At 42.3% G+C, this 17,914-nt stretch overlaps 1 protein-coding gene across 1 annotated transcript in view; it reads right to left on the reverse strand.

Annotated features, from left to right (window-relative positions):
- LOC141236829 (gastrula zinc finger protein XlCGF53.1-like) overlaps positions 1 to 17,552 on the reverse strand; it is a 162,539-nt gene extending 144,987 nt beyond the window's left edge. The window contains exons 1-7 of the mRNA XM_073668289.1: positions 17,476 to 17,552; positions 6,294 to 6,390; positions 5,369 to 5,518; positions 5,135 to 5,239; positions 4,928 to 5,051; positions 4,747 to 4,844; positions 4,460 to 4,550 (exon numbers count right to left, since the gene is read on the reverse strand). Coding sequence (XP_073524390.1) covers positions 4,460 to 4,550; positions 4,747 to 4,844; positions 4,928 to 5,051; positions 5,135 to 5,239; positions 5,369 to 5,446 — 496 coding nt within the window. The 5' untranslated portion in view covers positions 5,447 to 5,518; positions 6,294 to 6,390; positions 17,476 to 17,552. The remainder of the gene's footprint in view (positions 1 to 4,459; positions 4,551 to 4,746; positions 4,845 to 4,927; positions 5,052 to 5,134; positions 5,240 to 5,368; positions 5,519 to 6,293; positions 6,391 to 17,475) is intronic.
- Between the last annotated feature and the right edge of the window lie 362 nt (positions 17,553 to 17,914).

Raw genomic sequence — 17,914 nt, forward strand, 5'->3', positions numbered from 1 at the left:
GGACAGATTTTACATTTACAGTTGATGAGGATGAATGTTGTAAGTTTCATCACAAAGGTGAAACTATCCTCCCGGTCAGTTTGCTTTCCCTCCCAGTACCTTTTCATTCTAACAATGTTAGGTTTCTGGGAGATTATACTTGTTCCTTTTATTTTTGGTTCTCCTTAGCTTGCCTTCTTTGCCCTATATGAATGTGTTTTTGTTTCTCATTCGGGGTTTTCATATTTTACTTCATACTTTCCTTTCCCCTTGTTGATAGTGTGTTGCGACCTCCCCTCTGGTTCCCTCAGGAGGTAAGAGAAACTCCTCAACGGCCTATTAGGAAGTTAGGTCCGTGGTGGCATTTTTAGTTGTTCAGTTAGGGCCTTTTTAGTCGGTACAGAGACTAGATGGGTGTAGTTGCAGCATTCTCCCCTATGTGGGTTCTCCGGTGGCCATCAAGATGCGCTTTCTGGTTTAAAACATTTCCCACATTTTGAACATGAAAAAGGCTTCTCCCCTGTGTGAAATATCTGATGTTTATTAAAATGTGATTTCTGTACAAAACATTTCCCACAATCTGAACATGAAAAAAGCTTCTCCCCTGTGTGGGTTCTCTGGTGCTTAACGAAATCGGATTTCTGGTTAAAACATTTCCCACATTCTGAACATGAAAAAGGCTTCTCCCTTGCGTGAGTTCTCTGATGTGCAATAAGATTTGATTTCTCTGTAAAACATTTCCCACATTCTGAACAGGAAAATGGCTTCTCTCCTTTGTGAGTTCTCTGATGCATATTAAAATGTGATTCTGTACAAAACATTTCCCACAATCTGACCATGAAAGCGGCTTCTCCCCTGTGTGAGTTCTCTGATGTTTGATAAGAGTTGATTTCTCTATAAAACATTTCCCACATTCTGAACATGAAAAAGGCTTCTCTCCTGTGTGAGTTCTCTGGTGCCTAACAAGATCTGATTTCTGATTAAAACATCTCCCACACTTGGAACAAGAAAATCTATTCTCTGCTGTGTGAATTTTTTGATGTTTAAGAAAAGACATTTTGAGGGGAAAACTATTTATATATTCTGGGAGATTATATGTGTTCCTTTTATTTTTGGTTAGCTTGCCTTCTTTACCCTATATGAATGTGTTTTTGTTTCTCATGAAGTAAAATATGAAAACCCTGAATACTTTCCTTTCCGTTTGTTGACAGTTTGTTGCGGCCTCCCCTCTGGTTCCGCAGGAGGTACGAGAAACTCCTCAACGGCCTATTAGGGAGTTAGGTCTGTGGTGGCATTTTTAGTTGTGCAGCTAGGGCCTTTTTAGTCGGTACAGAGACTAGTTGGGTGTAGTTGCGGCATTCTCCCATATGTGGGTTCTCCGGTGGCTATTAAGATACGCTTTCTGGTTAAAACATTTCCCACATTCTGAACATGAAAAAGGCTTCTCCCCTGTGTGAGTTCTCTGATGTTTGATAAGAGTTGATTTCTCTGTAAAACATTTCCCACATTCTGAACATGAAAAAAGCTTCTCATCTGTGTGAGTTCTCTGATGTGCAATAAGAGTTGATTTCTTTGTAAAACATTTCCCACAATCTGAACATGAAAAAGGCTTCTCCTCTGTGTGAGTTCTCTGATGTGCAATAACAGTTGATTTCTTTGTAAAACATTTCCCACATTCTGAACAGGAAAATGGCTTCTCTCCTGTTTGAGTTCTCTGGTGCCTAACAAGATCTGATTTCTGATTAAAACATCTCCCACACTTGGAACAAGAAAATCTATTCTCCGCTGTGTGAATTTTTTGATGTTTAAGGAAAGACTTTTTGAGGGGAAAACTATTTGTATATTCTGAACGTGAAAATGGCTTCTTTGCTTTAGGAGCAATTTGTTTTTTAATGCTTATTTTGTGACCTTGATTTTCCTTAGTAGTCGGTAATGAATCAGAAGACAGGACCTGTTTCAAAGGATCAGGTGACAGATCTTTGCACTTGCAGTGAAGGGATGATGGTATATCTGGAGTAATGGCATTCACTTCAAATGTATCCTGTGGGATCTCAAAATCATCTGATTTAGAAATTGAAGATGTCAGCTGTCCCTCTGATCTCCTGGTACAGTCATCTGCCAAGAAGAAAACCAATTATTATTTTTTAATAAAAAATCCTTGAATTTTATATTTTTGAACATTTCTACTTAAACGGTCCGTAAAAAAGGTAAGTTATATAAAAAAAAATTCACTTATTCACCAGGACAATGACTGTCTTATAGAAAACCTCACAGGATGGACCAGTAGAGCGTGGTGTTCAACTTTTTTTTCATTCTGCCTCCCAAATATGGAATAAGAAGCCACCAAATGATGTTATGTAGGCGAAAATAATACCAATAAAAACTTCTACTCATCCCACAAAAAACAAGTCCCCACACAGATCCCTCATCTGTCAATGGAAAAACAGAGGTTTCCACATTATTAGTGGCTTAAAGGCTCTTGAAAAGCAACATGGCTTCCATAAACCAATCCAGCAATATCCGCTCTCCCAAAGTCAGATCTCCCCCTCACTTCTGAGCTTTGCAGTAGTTGATGTGCCTAAATCACATTTAGCATCCATGTATTTGACATTACTATAGTGAGAAGAACCCACTTAATTTACGGTGTGTGTCTCCTGGAGCACAATCTGGGCACTATGTGTTGGGTAATAAACTAGCCCATTTGCAATTTTCACTCTCCAACGTCCATTGCGTGGTAATTTCTGGAAAGTGACTGTGGAGTCAAAATAGTCACGTCTTCTATTGATTAATTCACTGAGGGTTATAATTTCCAAAATGGAGACACTTTATGGGGATTTCTACTGCTCTAATATTCTGACATTTTGTTATATTACGGCTTCTGCAAAAGGTGGGTTCCATCTCCTCTGGGACTTCTCCTCCTGCTTCGACTTGTGTGACGTCTGCTTCCGTCACCAGGAGCCGCCTTAGAAGTTGGAAAATAATTTGTAAGGTCCATTTGTTTCCTGTTATCCTTTGTGAAGAATTCCAAAGTTATCACCACATAAAGTGACACACGTCAGATTTGAAAAATGGGCCCTGATTAGGAACAGAAAACTGGAAGCAGGAAGAGGTTAAATCAGAGTATTTTGGGCACTAACTACTGTCGTCAAAAACTGTGAGTATAGACAATAACACATCTACTGAAATGATCAAACTCAACAGTCTCCATCAGTAAGTAGTGGTAAACCTCTCGGGGGTAATGGGAGTATGGGGCTCAGTGGCTCTTGGGAACCTAAACTATGATAAGAACCAATATTTTCTGTCAGATGAGTGTCAAGAAGAAATATTAGACATTTAAAGTGAACCTTTTTATAATACTGCAGAGCTGAGGTATCTTAAATTTAGACCTCGGGCATTTGGAAGAGGTAATGGAGATCTTTTTGAAAGACTACCAGGGAGTTACAGAGTCACATAAGTGAGGCCGGCCGATCCCACCACAATGAAACCTGTCATAGAGAGGGAATTTGTAAAAAAAAGAAAGAATATATAAACATGTAACATCCCCAACAACAACGTATGTATGAGGGGAGAAATCCAACACTAAACCGGAGTCACACTCATTTATGGTGGACCATTGGAGATACTATGAGTCCTGACCAGAAGAGTAGAGAAAGTATTAGTGCCCCCATTTCAGGAGAGATTGTGCAGTAATCTGAATTCCTTAGGATTGAAAACATAATGGAATTTATGACATGGAGTGAATCCATGAAACCAGGGCTCGAGCCAACACATCTCCTGCAGATGAATAAATGTATATTATAGCCATCAGCCACGCACAGCTTAGAGATATATCATGGCACAGGTGTAATGTTTTTATGTACGTTATCGCAATCCTATTTGAAGTTAGTTGGTTTTAAAAGAAATTGAAAAGTCAGGATAAAGGGAAACTCTGTTGTTATTGTACAGAAATTCACACTTGGCCTCACTGCACATTTAATGCTGTTGATCATAAAAGTGAAGTTTGGTCAGAAAGACTGGACCTGGTCTTGTAGGGACCATATGAGCACATTCAGCAGCACAGAAGGGAGAGAAGGTAGATTCATCCAATAAGATATCAGGGATCTAGGAAGCCAACAGCATCATTACCCTCCGCTTTCTCTTACAGACCCATCATTATATTTTTCTTCAAGTGATTTTCTAACTTGTCAGCACATTCTGCGTACGCTGTCATTAGGCTTTATAGTTTACAGATCTTGGCAGGTAATGTCTCCTAATCCCAGGGGGTAGGTGGATCCTCCAGGTTGTAAGTTCTATAGAAAAGGGCTTTCATAATTTCCCAAAGTAATTTGAACATTTTCGGACGGAGGAGAATGTTGTGGTCTAGTGGCAAAATGGTGATCACACGATTGTGATACGGCCAGACTACACCACCGATAAAGCAGCCACAGCCGGTGACTGAGAAGAATCTGTGACTTCTCTGTATTTAGTGGTTACTACTCACCTGGGTAGTCATATGTAGGAATCTCCTCTTTACACTGCTCATCACCCCTCACATATGTCTTTGTAGTATTAATATGGGTCAGATCTTCACCCTGAAACAAATATTGTAAAAGTCACAGACAGATGGAGAAGTCCCATCTATGATCAGCTCTAATCCTGCCATCTCCACCGTTCTCATTACACAAATATAAAACATAATAATGGTGGATAAAACAAGACTGAATACAAAATCTTTACAGCCGTCTACACATCATAGGGGAGATCTCATGACACCTTCTCTCCATCTACCTGATGATCCTGAGGAACATTGGAATCTTCTTGTTTACAGTCCTGTGGAAGAAGAGGATGGGGACATCTCTCTGGTGTTGTCCTCTTACTGGATAGATCTGGAGGAAACACATACAGGGACTGAATTCATTCTTTACATACAGATAATTATAGGCAGTGTGTATTTAGGCCTGTCTATTACCTGGTGATGTGAGGGACTGGGGAACCTCCATCATGACGTCCCTGTACAGATCTTTGTGTCCTTCTAAATATTCCCACTCCTCCATGGAGAAATAGACAGCGACATCCTGACACCTTATAGGAACCTGACACATACAATGATAAGGTCATCTCCCCAATCACTTCATAGCATTACTGTATAATGTCCCAGCATTCCCAGCAGTGTCACCTCTCCAGTCAGCAGCTCAATCATCTTGTAGATGAGTTCTAGGATCTTCTGGTCATTGATGTCCTCATGTATCAGGGGGTGAGGTGGAGGCCCCGTGATTAATCTCTGGTTATGGAGAGACACATTAATAAATCTCCCTCCAGACATTTCCAGAGTCCTCACCTCTCCAGTTCTGTCCATCTGTTATTCCCATAGATAAGAATGATGTAATGTGACGTCATCAGAATCTCTCACCTCTCCAGTAAGCCGGAAGAGGATCTCTAGGGTGAGGTGTAATATCCTCTCCGCCATCTTGTCTCTGTCCGTATCCATCTTTGATGGATAAATCAGGAAAATTTTCTTATATAGAAGATCTTCACTGAGAGGATCCGATATTGTAGAGACCTGAATGAGGAGAAGATAAGTTGATGGAACATCATAAAAATCCTGTGTAATAATACATCTATTGGAGATAATGAGGGGAAACATATAAGGAGATTTATTATTTCACAGTATTTAGTTTTTTCTTTACATCTAGTAATAATACCTTAATATTTTAGGCCACAAACAACAAGCAGTTTCTTCCTTGGAGTCTGCAGCTGAATACGTTTCTCATAGACTCATCTTCCATAAAGCTAATTCTCACCTAATTTTCTGACACTGGAATTGACATTGAGAATAACCTCGGCACTCAATGGATCTTACAGAAAAAAATTTTTTTTAATGCAGTCCAAAAACAAAAGTAAACGTTTCGGTCGATCTGACCTTAATCAAGAACTATTGGAAATTGCACAAAGAACAAAACAATAAATAAAAGAATAATAATAAATAATAAAATAAAAAAGCATATACAAATGGATCATAGCGCAATAACATGATAATATCTCTTGTTTAACCTGAACAATAGACATGCTGTCAAACAGTGCATAATATTTCATCAAACCCCATTAATGCAGATACAACATCACAGTATAGAGCAAGTATATATACAAATTGAAGAGAGGTGACACCTAGTAGACTGCTGGATGGTATTCAAAGGTAGGAATTCAAAAGTGTGGAGATATGGTGACACTGGTTGCTTGGGTCTGCAGAAAGGAGCAGAGAGTGGCAGACTCAGAGTTAACAGCTGACAGGGACTGTGGAGGCAGAGATAGGCTGAATAGAGCTGGACGTAGCCTACCTGTGACCCCTAGTTCCTGGTTATAAAGCGGTGCTGCACGTAGTGGCATAGAGGAACGCGGTGTCCACCGCTAGTTCCTGGTGCTGTGCGCGTTGTCCTGCAAAAAGCAAACATGGCATCTAAGAAGGCGTGACAGAGTTCGGGTGAATGCCCTTCCTCCCCAAGTACTCGATAGTATGGGGCTGCCTAGTTCCTACAAGACTGAAATGCCTAATAATGGTGTCTGGGCCTGCAATGTACGAAAGTCTATTAGGCCGGGCCAGAGGCAGCGTTCCATAAGTTACCTTTTAACGCGCCATAAACATTAGACTAAAGTTGCATGGAAGCACTGATTTTGGGGGTTTTGGTTGACTATATAATGTATTTGGGGGCCTCCTGACAGTCAGTCATACAAACCACAGGAAAGCTGGAATATTTGTGCGTATGGAGGAGTCTGGAGAGATAGCCGTCTACCAAATGACCGCTCAGCCAACACTTATCTCATGTGTATGGGGCCGTTACTATTGCACAGGCAGTGATAATACACCGCACTACTGAGCAATCAGAGGCTTGTATGTTGTATGATGGCACTAATGAGAGTGGTTTAAAAAAGTTTATAAAAAAAAAGGTTTAAAAAAGTTTTAAAGTGAAAATATCACAGTTTTAGCAAAAATAAATATCCATCACTATAGGGAAAACATGGATATAATGGTAAAATGGAGAGGGAGGTCAGCTCACTGTTTATTCAATGTACCTTGTCTGTAGATCACCGCATGGAGCTGCCCTGATCAGGGACATTTCAAGGTTCAAGTAGAGAAAGGAGGAGGGATGAATTCTCCAGCATTGTCTATATTGTTAAAACCTCACATTTATTGTGAGTTCATAAAACCTGTTGTGATGGCATACCACCAAGTGCCGACATAGGAAACCAATGCTTATTCCTGATTTACAACATGTGAGTCTCTGTGATACTTTTATATCCTTCCCTTTCCTGGGTGTCTATTGATTACTGAGCACTTCTCAGACAATTTAACCCTGTATTGTATGGAAGTAAAAGAGAATACACAAATACAACTCAAGCATGAGACATTCAATAAAATCACTGGAAATCAAAAACAAATACAATTAATTGTACTGTAATATTAATCCTGTCTGATGTTCATTCCCTGTGGGGCTCTAGTGTGTAATTTTAATATCCAATATGACTTTCTATTTAAGATTTTTCTTTTCATATCTCCACCTCTTAATGGTTTATAAGCCTTTTCTATTCCTAATATCTGAAGGATCTAATATCCCCTTTATGTTTTTGTGAAAAGCGTCTTGAAACCACAGACAGGTTTAATGTTGTGGGATTGATGGTGTCAGATAAATGTCTTCTAATACATGTTTTTAGTGGACCTGACGTCCATCCCACGTATTGTAGTTTACTCTCTATACACTCTATTAAATAGATGACCCCTATAGTGTTACAACTGATGAAATTGTGTATTGCAAATTGTTGTCCTGTTAGGTTTTCTTCAAATGTGTCGGTTTTATTAACATAGTTGCACGCTTTACAGGGTGTATGTCCACATGTAAAAAAAAAGCCCTTATAGGATAACCAAGTCACCAAATACCAGCCCATTAAGACATACTTTGTCACTCTTGTATTCCCTACTGATTGAATCCCTGGACTAGCCTAAAACACACTTCCAATCTCAACGGGAGAGAGATCTGAGTTGCACCTTAATGAGAGATCAGTGGAAGTGAATCTTCACCTTGACACACATCAATCAGCTCGCGATTTCAGGAGGCCAGCTATAAACTGCTTTCTCGGTGGTATAGGGTCCCAACTCGCCTACACTCTATATTCCCAGATGCTAGTCCCATGTGTTGGAGATGTCGGGAGGAGGAGGGTGACCTGCTACATATTTTCTGGACCTGTAAACTCCTTTTGTTAGAACTCTCCTGTTAGGTTTTTTCTATTATGCTGGTCACATGACCGTTTTTGCCTATTTAATCCTGCTCCGCCCTTCTGGCCTTGCTGGACTTCATTGTAATTTCTACTCTTAAGCTAGCCAGGTGCTTTGTTACCTTTCTCAGTCAGTTTAGCTAGGTCTTTTGACCTCTATGTTCTATGTTGTTTGTTTGTCTTTTTACTGCTACAATTACTGCTAGGAGGTGTCCATCTTTCTCCCAGTCCCTAATTCTTGTAGGGATCCCTCCCTCACATCTATAGGTCTTCGTTCAGACTAGCTGAGGACTTTAGCGGGTCTGATCGCAGGATCAGGTTCCCCGTTACATCGTAGGGATCTAGCTTCTATTGTAGGGACAGATCTCCTGTCTTTCCTTAGTGCTTGTAGGAGATCATAACAGTAAGTCCAGCCCAAAAAATTTCTCTAAGGAAAGACCTCCAGTTTCCATCATGGTGTCGGTTCAGGATTTGGCTCAACGCCTGCAGGGACTCTCTCTGGAGGTGGCCGAGCTCCAACAACACGTGAGTAGCTGTTCTGGAGCGCATTTTGTGGAGCCAAAGGTACGATTGCCGGATTTATTTTTTGGTGAACAACAAGATTCTTTTTCCTTTAAAAATGCTTGTTTATTGTATTTTCGTTTGAGACCCAGATCCTCTGGTGATGAATCACAGTGCATAGGGTTCATAATGTCACTTTTGCACAAAGAACCTCAGGGATGGGCCTTTTCTCTCCAACCTAGTGATCGGTGCTTTAGATCAGTGGATAGCTTTTTTTTCTGCTTTGGGGTTGTATGATGATCCTGATCGTGTCTCATCAGCTGAGACGGAATTGAGACATTTGAGGCAGGGATCAGGTAATGTGGAAAATTATTGTACTCACTTCCGTCGGTGGTCTGCTCAGGTGAGGTGGAACGATTCAGCTCTGAAAAGTTTGTTTCTTGCTGGGCTAGGTGAAAGGGTTAAGGATCTGCTGATTGCTTATCCTACACCTGGAAACTTGCAGGAGGCAATGCAATTAGCTATACGGGTGGACAGGAGACTGCGTGCAAGGGTTAATGAGAGTAAATCCTCTGCCATGTCAGCTCCGATTCTTGAGAGGGTCTGTACTGACACTGGAGAGCCGATGGAGATTGGGGCGATGTCACCCCGCTCTCAGGAAAAAGACCGCAGGTTTTCTGAAGGTTTGTGCTTTTATTGCGGCAAAGCTGACCATTTCATTAAGAACTGTGTGCTTCGTATGAACAAAGAAAAAAAAAAAGGTCAGTTACGCCCGTATAGCCTGTTTAAACACTAAGGGTGTATTTCTTTCTGCTACTACCGCAGATCAGGAAGAATTAATTGAATTTCGGGTATTTGTGGATTGTGGTTCAACTCTGAATGTGATTGATGGGGGATTCTTGGAAAAACTTAATTTAAAACCCAAACCTTTGTCATCCCCTATTGCCGTGGTTTCTGTCGAAATGTGTTACTCACAAGGTTTAGGAATTTCCCCTCACTATTAATGGTATTCACCAAGAAAATTTGGATTAGGTGGTATTAAATAATTTGCCTTCTCCAGTAGTTTTGGGGTTGCCCTGGTTAAAATTGCACAATCCTGTACTGGATTGGTCTACCAATGAAATTAAGTCCTGGAGCCCTAAGTGTTATGACAAGTGTTGTAACGGGCGCATTGCTGCTGTGGATAAAGGGGAATTGCCTGTACCTATTCAGGATTTTTGGAAAGTTTTTTCTGAGGAGGAGTCGCAAATTTTGCCTTCCCATAGAGACTACGATTGTACCACTGAATTTGTCCCTGGAGCGACTCTTCCTAAAAGTCGTTTATTTAATCTGACTATTCCTGAGAGAAAGGCTTTGGAGGAATACATACAGACGAGCTTGGCCGCTGGTCATATCAGACCCTCTAAGTCACCTGTGGCTGTTGGATTTTTTTTTGTTAAAAAAAAGGACGGCGGTTTACGTCCTTGTTTGGACTTTCGCGAGATTAATAAAATTACTGTACGCAATCCCTACCCACTGCCATTGATTCCAGATTTGTGTAACCAGTTAGTGGAGGCCAAGTGGTTCTCTAAAATTGATCTCCGGGGGGCATACAATTTGTTGCGCATGAAGGAGGGTGATGAATGGAAAACTGCTTTTAACACTCCTGTGGGTCATTTTGAGAATTTGGTTATGCCTTTTGGTCTTACCAATGCACCAGCATTTTTTCAGAATCTTATTAATGACATCCTTAGACCTTTGATCGGCAAAAATGTGGTTGTGTATTTGGATGACATTTTGATTTATTCGCCGGATCTGGAGTCTCATTGGCGGAGCGTACGTGAGGTATTGCAGTTATTGATTGACAATTCCCTTTTTGCTAAACTAGAGAAAGGTTAGTTCGCTGTACAGAGAATTAGTTTTTTGGGCTACATTATCTCCAGCGAGGGCTTTGAGATGGACCCTGTGAAGGTTCAGGCTGTGCAGGAATGGCCTAGGCCTATTGGTTTGAAATCGATACAGAGGTTTTTGGGTTTCGCCAATTATTACAGAAAATTCATTAAAAATGTTTCTATTATTGTTAAACCACTGACCGATCTCACCAGGAAAGGTTCTAATACGGTTCAGTGGACTACTGAGGCCATTGAAGCTTTTGTGTTTCTAAAGGAGAGGTTCAGCTCTGCCCCCATCCTTATACAGCCTGATGTGACTAAGCCGTTTTTGGTTGAGGTTGATGCTTCTTCTGTGGGGGTCGGTGCGGTGTTGTCTCAGGAAAACAAGGATGGAGTACATCCCTATGCCTTTTTTTCAAAAAAAATTTCTGAGACTGAACTTAATTACGATATTGGTAATCGGGAATTGCTGGCTATTAAACTTTCATTTGAACACTGGCGTCATCTCTTGGAAGGTGCTGATTTTCCCATTCAGGTTTTCACTGATCATAAAAATCTGATCTATCTTGATGCTGCCAAGCGCTTGAATGCCCGTCAGGCTAGGTGGGCACTTTTTTTTTCGCGGTTTAATTTTTCCGTTACTTACATCCCGGGTACCAAGAATGTTAAAGCTGATGCTTTGTCTCGCAGCTTTTCTCCCATGGTCGGTGCTGAGGAGGAGGAGAGCATTTTACAAGAAGGTGTTGTGATTGCTGCATTGGACTCCGTTTTGGAAGATGAGATTCTTAAAGCACAGGAGAATGCCCCATCTAACACTCCCCATGGGAGGTTGTTTGTGCCTAGGACCTTTAGGAGAGATTTGTTTGTTGAGTGTCATGAGTCTCGGTTGGCAGGTCATCCTGGAATTTCTGAGACCAAGAGACTTGTGGGTCGCAGTTTTTGGTGGCCTGGATGGCAGAAGGAGGTCATTAAGTGGGTGCGTCAATGTACTGTGTGTGCTAGATCTAAGTCTTCACATGCTCCTGCTGCGGGGTTGCTTTGCCCTCTGGAGGTTCCTAGTGCACCTTGGACACATCTGGCTATGGACTTTGTTACTGACCTTTCCCCCTCTGAGGGTTTCACGGTCATCTGGGTGGTCGTGGACCGTTTTAGCAAGATGTGTCACTTGGTTCCCTTCATCAAACTGCCCTGCGCTAAGACACTCGCTAAGGCCTTTGTCAAGGAGATTGTCAGACTCCATGGTCCATTCCTACTGACATTGTTTCTGATAGGGGACCTCAGTTTGTGGCTCATTTTTGGCGTGCCTTTTGTGACAGGTTGGGAGTTCAATTGTCATTTTCATCTGGATATCATCCTGAGTCTAATGGCCAGACAGAAAGGAAGAACCAGGATGTTGAGCAGTTCTTGCGTTGTTTTGTGGCAGACAATCAAGAGGGGTGGTCTGAGTTTCTGCCGCTTGCTGAATTTGCTCTTAACAACCATACATCCTCTTCTGCTGGGTGTTCGCCTTTTTTTTTGTTGTTCTGGGAGACATCCGTCTTTTGGGTCATTCTCCAAATTGGTATCGGCTGTGCCTGAGGAGGAGAGTTTTTCCGGTGATTTGGAAAGAGTTTGGACGGATGTGCGTGGTAATCTTCAGGAGGCTAACAAAAAATCTAAGAGGTACTTTGACAGGAAACGTCAAGAGGTTTTGTTTACGGTTGGTGACATGGTTTGGTTGTCCTCTAAGAATCTGCGGTTGAGGATTCCTTCTAAAAAATTGGGTCCCAAGTTTGTAGGGCACTTTAAGGTGCTTCAGGTAGTTAACCAATCTGCTGTTAGGTTGGAGGTTCCTACCTCCTGGAAGATTAATCCGGTGTTTCATGTTTCTCTATTGAAAAAAGCTTATGTATCAGATAGAGACGCCACTGCCACTGTTCCTCCGGTGGTGGAGGACGGGGAATATGAAAATTTGCAGCATCCTTAATTCTAGACGGTATAGAGGGAGTTTGCAGTATCTCGTCGCTTGGAAGGGTTTCGGTCCCGAGGATAACTCATGGGTGAGGGCAGATGATGTTTCTGCTTCCAGACTTGTCAGAACGTTTCACAAGAGGTTTCCTGATAAGCCTGGGCCTAGGGGATCCGGAGGATCCTCATAGAAGAGGGGGTACTGTTAAAACTCTCGTGTTAGGTTTTTTCTATCATGCTGGTCACATGACCGTTTTTGCCTATTTAATCCTGCTCCGCCCTTCTGGCCTTGCTGGACTTCATTGTAATTTCTACTCTTAAGCTAGCCAGGTGCTTTGTTACCTTTCTCAGTCAGTTTAGCTAGGTCTTTTGACCTCTATGTTCTATGTTGTTTGTTTGTCTTTTTACTGCTACAATTACTGCTAGGAGGTGTCCATCTTTCTCCCAGTCCCTAGTTCTTGTAGGGATCCCTCCCTCACATCTATAGGTCTTCGTTCAGACTAGCTGAGGACTTTAGCGGGTCTGATCGCAGGATCAGGTTCCCCGTTACATCGTAGGGATCTAGCTTAGTTCTATTGTAGGGACAGATCTCCTGTCTTTCCTTAGTGCTTGTAGCAAATCATAACACCTTTCTCCTTTCTGGGGAAAAGTTCTACTAGTGATTAGTAAATTCACTGATCTTATTTCAGACCTTGACCCAGCTTTCATCCTTCTCCATCACAGCAACATCCCTTTAAAAACATATAAAAACTCGATGCTGAGACACTTGATCACGTCTGCTAGAGCATGTATTCCCTTGCTATGGAAAAGTAACACTATGGTTCTCCAAAATCAATGAGATTATGCTAACGGACGAACTCCCCTCCATGATCAATAACTCCCATAATAAATTTTATAAAACATGGTTCTACTAGAGTTTAAATCTTCCGCTGATTACCTTGACCTAATAGGGGAAAGCTAAGTCTATACTTCAGGAGCCTATTTGACGTTACCCTAACCCTCTTACCCATACATCCATTCCCCCACTTCCCTTTGTCTTTGTGTGTATTTGTGTTTTTAGTTTTAACTACTCTTTCTTTCTTTTAGAACCCTTATTTGTTAATCCACATGAATATGTAATGACTTAATGTTTAAGTCTGAGTCACCACGCTGGTATATCCTAAAACACATTGAACCAATGTTCTACCAGCGACTCTACTTTGGATTGTGTTTACTTATTTCATTTTCAAATGTTTTGGAAATACTGGTTATTTCCTTTTCAAAACTTAATAAAGATAAATTTGTAAAAGGATAATTAAGTCACATTGCGTTTGATATTTTTTTATTGAAAAAAAACTAGGTGAAAGTTTTCCGCCAAGTGTAGAAGTCTTTTTGGATACAAAACTCAAACAAAATATGCAAACGAATTTACAAAGTCTGGAGGATGGATCTCAGACATCAAAAAACTAAGTTTGAAAGAGATATCAAAGACTACGAGTCAAATTCAATTTACGCATGGAAATGAAACAAACCAAGAGCTACTGTTCTGAAATACAGGTCACACAATAAATTCAAAGGAAATAGAGGAGAGCGGAGGTCAGCTTCACAAATCCTAATGTGTCCATGGGTTCCTCTAATTATAATTCTCTGAGGACTAATCTGATGCATCAGTGGGATCAACTAAAGACAGATGGAGCAAAAATAAATTCTCAAGTATTCCCCACAATTCAGCACAAAACAACGGGCGGGCAGAAAGCTCAAACGTGCCCGGACATGTGCGTTCCATGCCGGAGTGCATCACGGTCTCCTATCTGTGAATGCGCATGTCCGGAAGCATGCGTTCCACGCATATGATATTGGATTGCATACCACCAACATAGAAAAATCCTATCTCTGAGATCAGCGTCATGGGAGACTAAAAACAAGTATTGCACATCCTCCCATCATACAATAGGCGTGTAGATCTACTTTATCACTACATAAAATATGGGATGATGGCCCACAGTATACTCCTAAATGGTCAAATTTGACCCTTATTGCATAGAGATACACAAGGATCACCACACTTGTTAGTTACTAAATAGTAGATGTGGGATATAACTGATAAGAAATAATTCTGATATAGAAGCTCAGATCTCTTGATGAAGTACAACAATATGTGAACCTCATTCACAGGGAACTGAGTAGCAATGGGTAGAGTATAAAATCCAAAAATGTAATCCAGAATGGGGCTGTATTCATACAAAACAGGCATAGGAAATTTGCTCATTCAGTCCCTTAGGGGCTTGTGGATCCAATCTGGAAATCCACTCACTCTCCTTTTTGAGGAAACATCTTTTGCGATCACCTCCTCTCACATTGGGTTTAACCACCTCAATGATACAAAAGATGTCTCTGGTTTCACCTCGATGTACGAGTGTTCATGTGTCTCACTAATGGGGTGTCCCGACCATGACATATATCACCCAAATGCTCCTCCTCCCTCCTCACAAACTCCCTCTTGGTCTTGCCTACAAAAACTAGGGGGCAGATGCATGTGGCCATATATACAAGTTCTGAGGTTTTACAGTTGGAATAATCCCTCGGAAAAAAGTTTTTACTCGTGGAGGAACTTGAGAAAGATTTACATGGTCTCATCCAATTACATGTACAACTTTCTCCAGATCTAAAGAAACCACAGACTCTTCTATCCAGCCAAGTCCCCTTGGGTGCAGGTTTTTTGTAGAAACTATGCACTAAATGGTCCCTAATTGACCGAACCTTTCTGAAAGTTATTGTGGGAGTAGATCACACAGCACCCTCAGGTCCGCGTCAGCCACAAGTATATCCCAGTGTTTTCTGAGGATATTAAAGATACGGTCACTCTGATTGTCGTAAGTTTTTCTTACTTGTGTTATCCCATCTTTTTCTTGGTCTATTGGTTAGGTATGGAGGAGTGTCTGTCTCTCCCATTTTTCTGCAAACAATGATGCGGAATCCAAAATGTGCCAGGAGTACCCTTTTTGCCTGAATCTGGTGTTCAGGTCTATTGCCTGTATATTAAAATCTGTGACATTATGGCAGTACCTTTTCAACCATAAAAATTAGCTCTTGGGTATTCCTCTTTTTATGGGGATGAGGTGGTGGCTATCCCACTTCAATAGTTTATTAGTGCTTGAAGGTTTATGGTAGATGAGTGTCCCTAGGATCCCAGCCTGATCTTTCTTGATTAGTACATCCAGGAAAGGCAACTGGTGATAATTAAACCCAGATGTAAATCTCAGGCCCACTCTATTGATGTTGAGTTCCCTGACAAATTCAAAAGATTGTTCATTCGTTCCTGACCAGATGATTAAAATGTAGTCAATATATCTATACCGCACCCCAATAAATGGATGCCACCACTTATGATCATCCCTGAATATTGTGGTTTCCTCCCACCAGCCCAGGAATAGGTTAGCATACGAGAGAGCCCAGGGGCTCGCCATCGTAGTACCCCTGAGCTGGTGGAAGTACTTCCTGTCAAAAAGAAAGAAGTTATGAAAAAGACAAGAGTGAATTTTAGAAGATCCTCCATGAAGTCATTATGTCTGCTACACTCTATTGGCCTCAATTTCAAAAAATGTCTTACTCCTCTGATACCATCATCATGCGGTATATTACTGTACAAAGCCTCGATATCTAGTAAGGCCTGCTCCCCTACATGCCTGTATACATGCTCAAGGGTCTACATGTAGGGGAGCAGCCAAAGGGAAAACCAACTCCAGAGGAATTATTCCAACTGCAGGACCTCAGGCGCTACTGAGGGAACATTATATTGTGGGGGTCATCATACATCCTGCATAAAGGGCATAATGTGGGCATTACACTGAGGGGGGGCATCATACATGCTGCATAAGGTACATAATGGGGGCATTACACTGTGTGGGGCATCATACATCCTGCATAAGGGGCATAATGGGGGCATCATATATCCTGCATAAGGGGCATAATAGGGGCATTACACTGTGTGGGGGCATCATACATCCCACATAAGGGGCATTACACTGTGTGGGGGCATCATACATCCTACATAAGAGCATAATGGGGGCATTACACTGTGTGGGGCATCATACATCCTGCATAAGGGGCATAATGGGGGCATTACACTGTGTGGGGCATCATACATCCTGCATAAGGGGCATAATGGGGACATTACACTGTGTGGGGGCATCATACATCCTGCATAAGGGGCATAATAGGGGCATTACACTGTGTGGGGGCATCATACATACTGCATAAGGGGCATAATGGGGGCATTACACTGTGTGGGGGCATCATACATCCTGCATAAGGGGCATAATGGGGGCATTACACTGTGTGGGGCATCATACATCCTGCATAAGGGGCATAATGGGGGCATTACACTGTGTGGGGGCATCATACATCCTGCATAAGGGGCATAATGGGGGCATTACACTGTGTGGGGGCATCATACATACTGCATAAGGGGCATAATGGGGGCATTACACTGTGTGGGGGCATCATACATCCTGCATAAGGGGAATAATGGGGGCATTATACTGTGTGGGGGCATCATACATCCTGCATAAGGGGCATAATGGGGGCATTACACTGTGTGGGGGCATCATACATCCTGCATAAGGGGAATAATGGGGGCATTACATTGTGTGGGGGGCATCATACATGCTGCATAAGGGGCATAATGGGGGCATTACACTGTGTGGGGGCATCATACATACTGTATAAGGGGCATAATGGGGGCATTACACTGTGGGGCAGTAAAGGGGTCCTGTACTATGAGAACAATACGTTTCCTCCCTTCCTGTCTCCATAGTTGGGTCGTATGTATCTATTACAGGAAACAGAACAAAAACCTTATGATTCTTATAAAGGGGCAACACAAGACCCCAAAAGAGTCTCCGTGCTGAAGGGGTTAATGCCCCCTGCGCCCAGTAATGGGGTCTCCACATACCTCCACCTGCAGAGCCGCCACCACATATATGGCTGCTCTGTGCGCACAGGAGCTGTGATGAGGTCACAGGAGGGGAGGAGCCAGGGGTCACATGATCAGGGGCCTCAGTGGATGCAGGACTCTGCTGTGCTGGTTGTCATGGTGCTGGATGAGCTGAAGTTTATGTGTGGGGTCAGGAGGGGTTTACAGTGTGGATGTAGCAGAGCCGTGTGTGTACGAGGTGTACGGAGCAGAGCCGCGTGTGTACGAGGTGTACGGAGCAGAGCCGCGTGTGTACGAGGTGTACGGAGCGGAGCCGTGTGTACGAGGTGTACGGAGCGGAGCCGCGTGTGTACGAGGTGTATGGAGCAGAGCCGTGTGTGTACGAGGTGTACGGAGCAGAGCCGCGTGTGTACGAGGTGTACGGAGCAGAGCCGCGTGTGTACGAGGTGTACGGAGC

This window comes from Phyllobates terribilis, unplaced genomic scaffold (assembly GCF_046119375.1).
Source record: "Phyllobates terribilis strain yellow unplaced genomic scaffold, ASM4611937v1 Scaffold_726__1_contigs__length_752350, whole genome shotgun sequence".
Taxonomy (NCBI): domain Eukaryota; kingdom Metazoa; phylum Chordata; class Amphibia; order Anura; family Dendrobatidae; genus Phyllobates; species Phyllobates terribilis.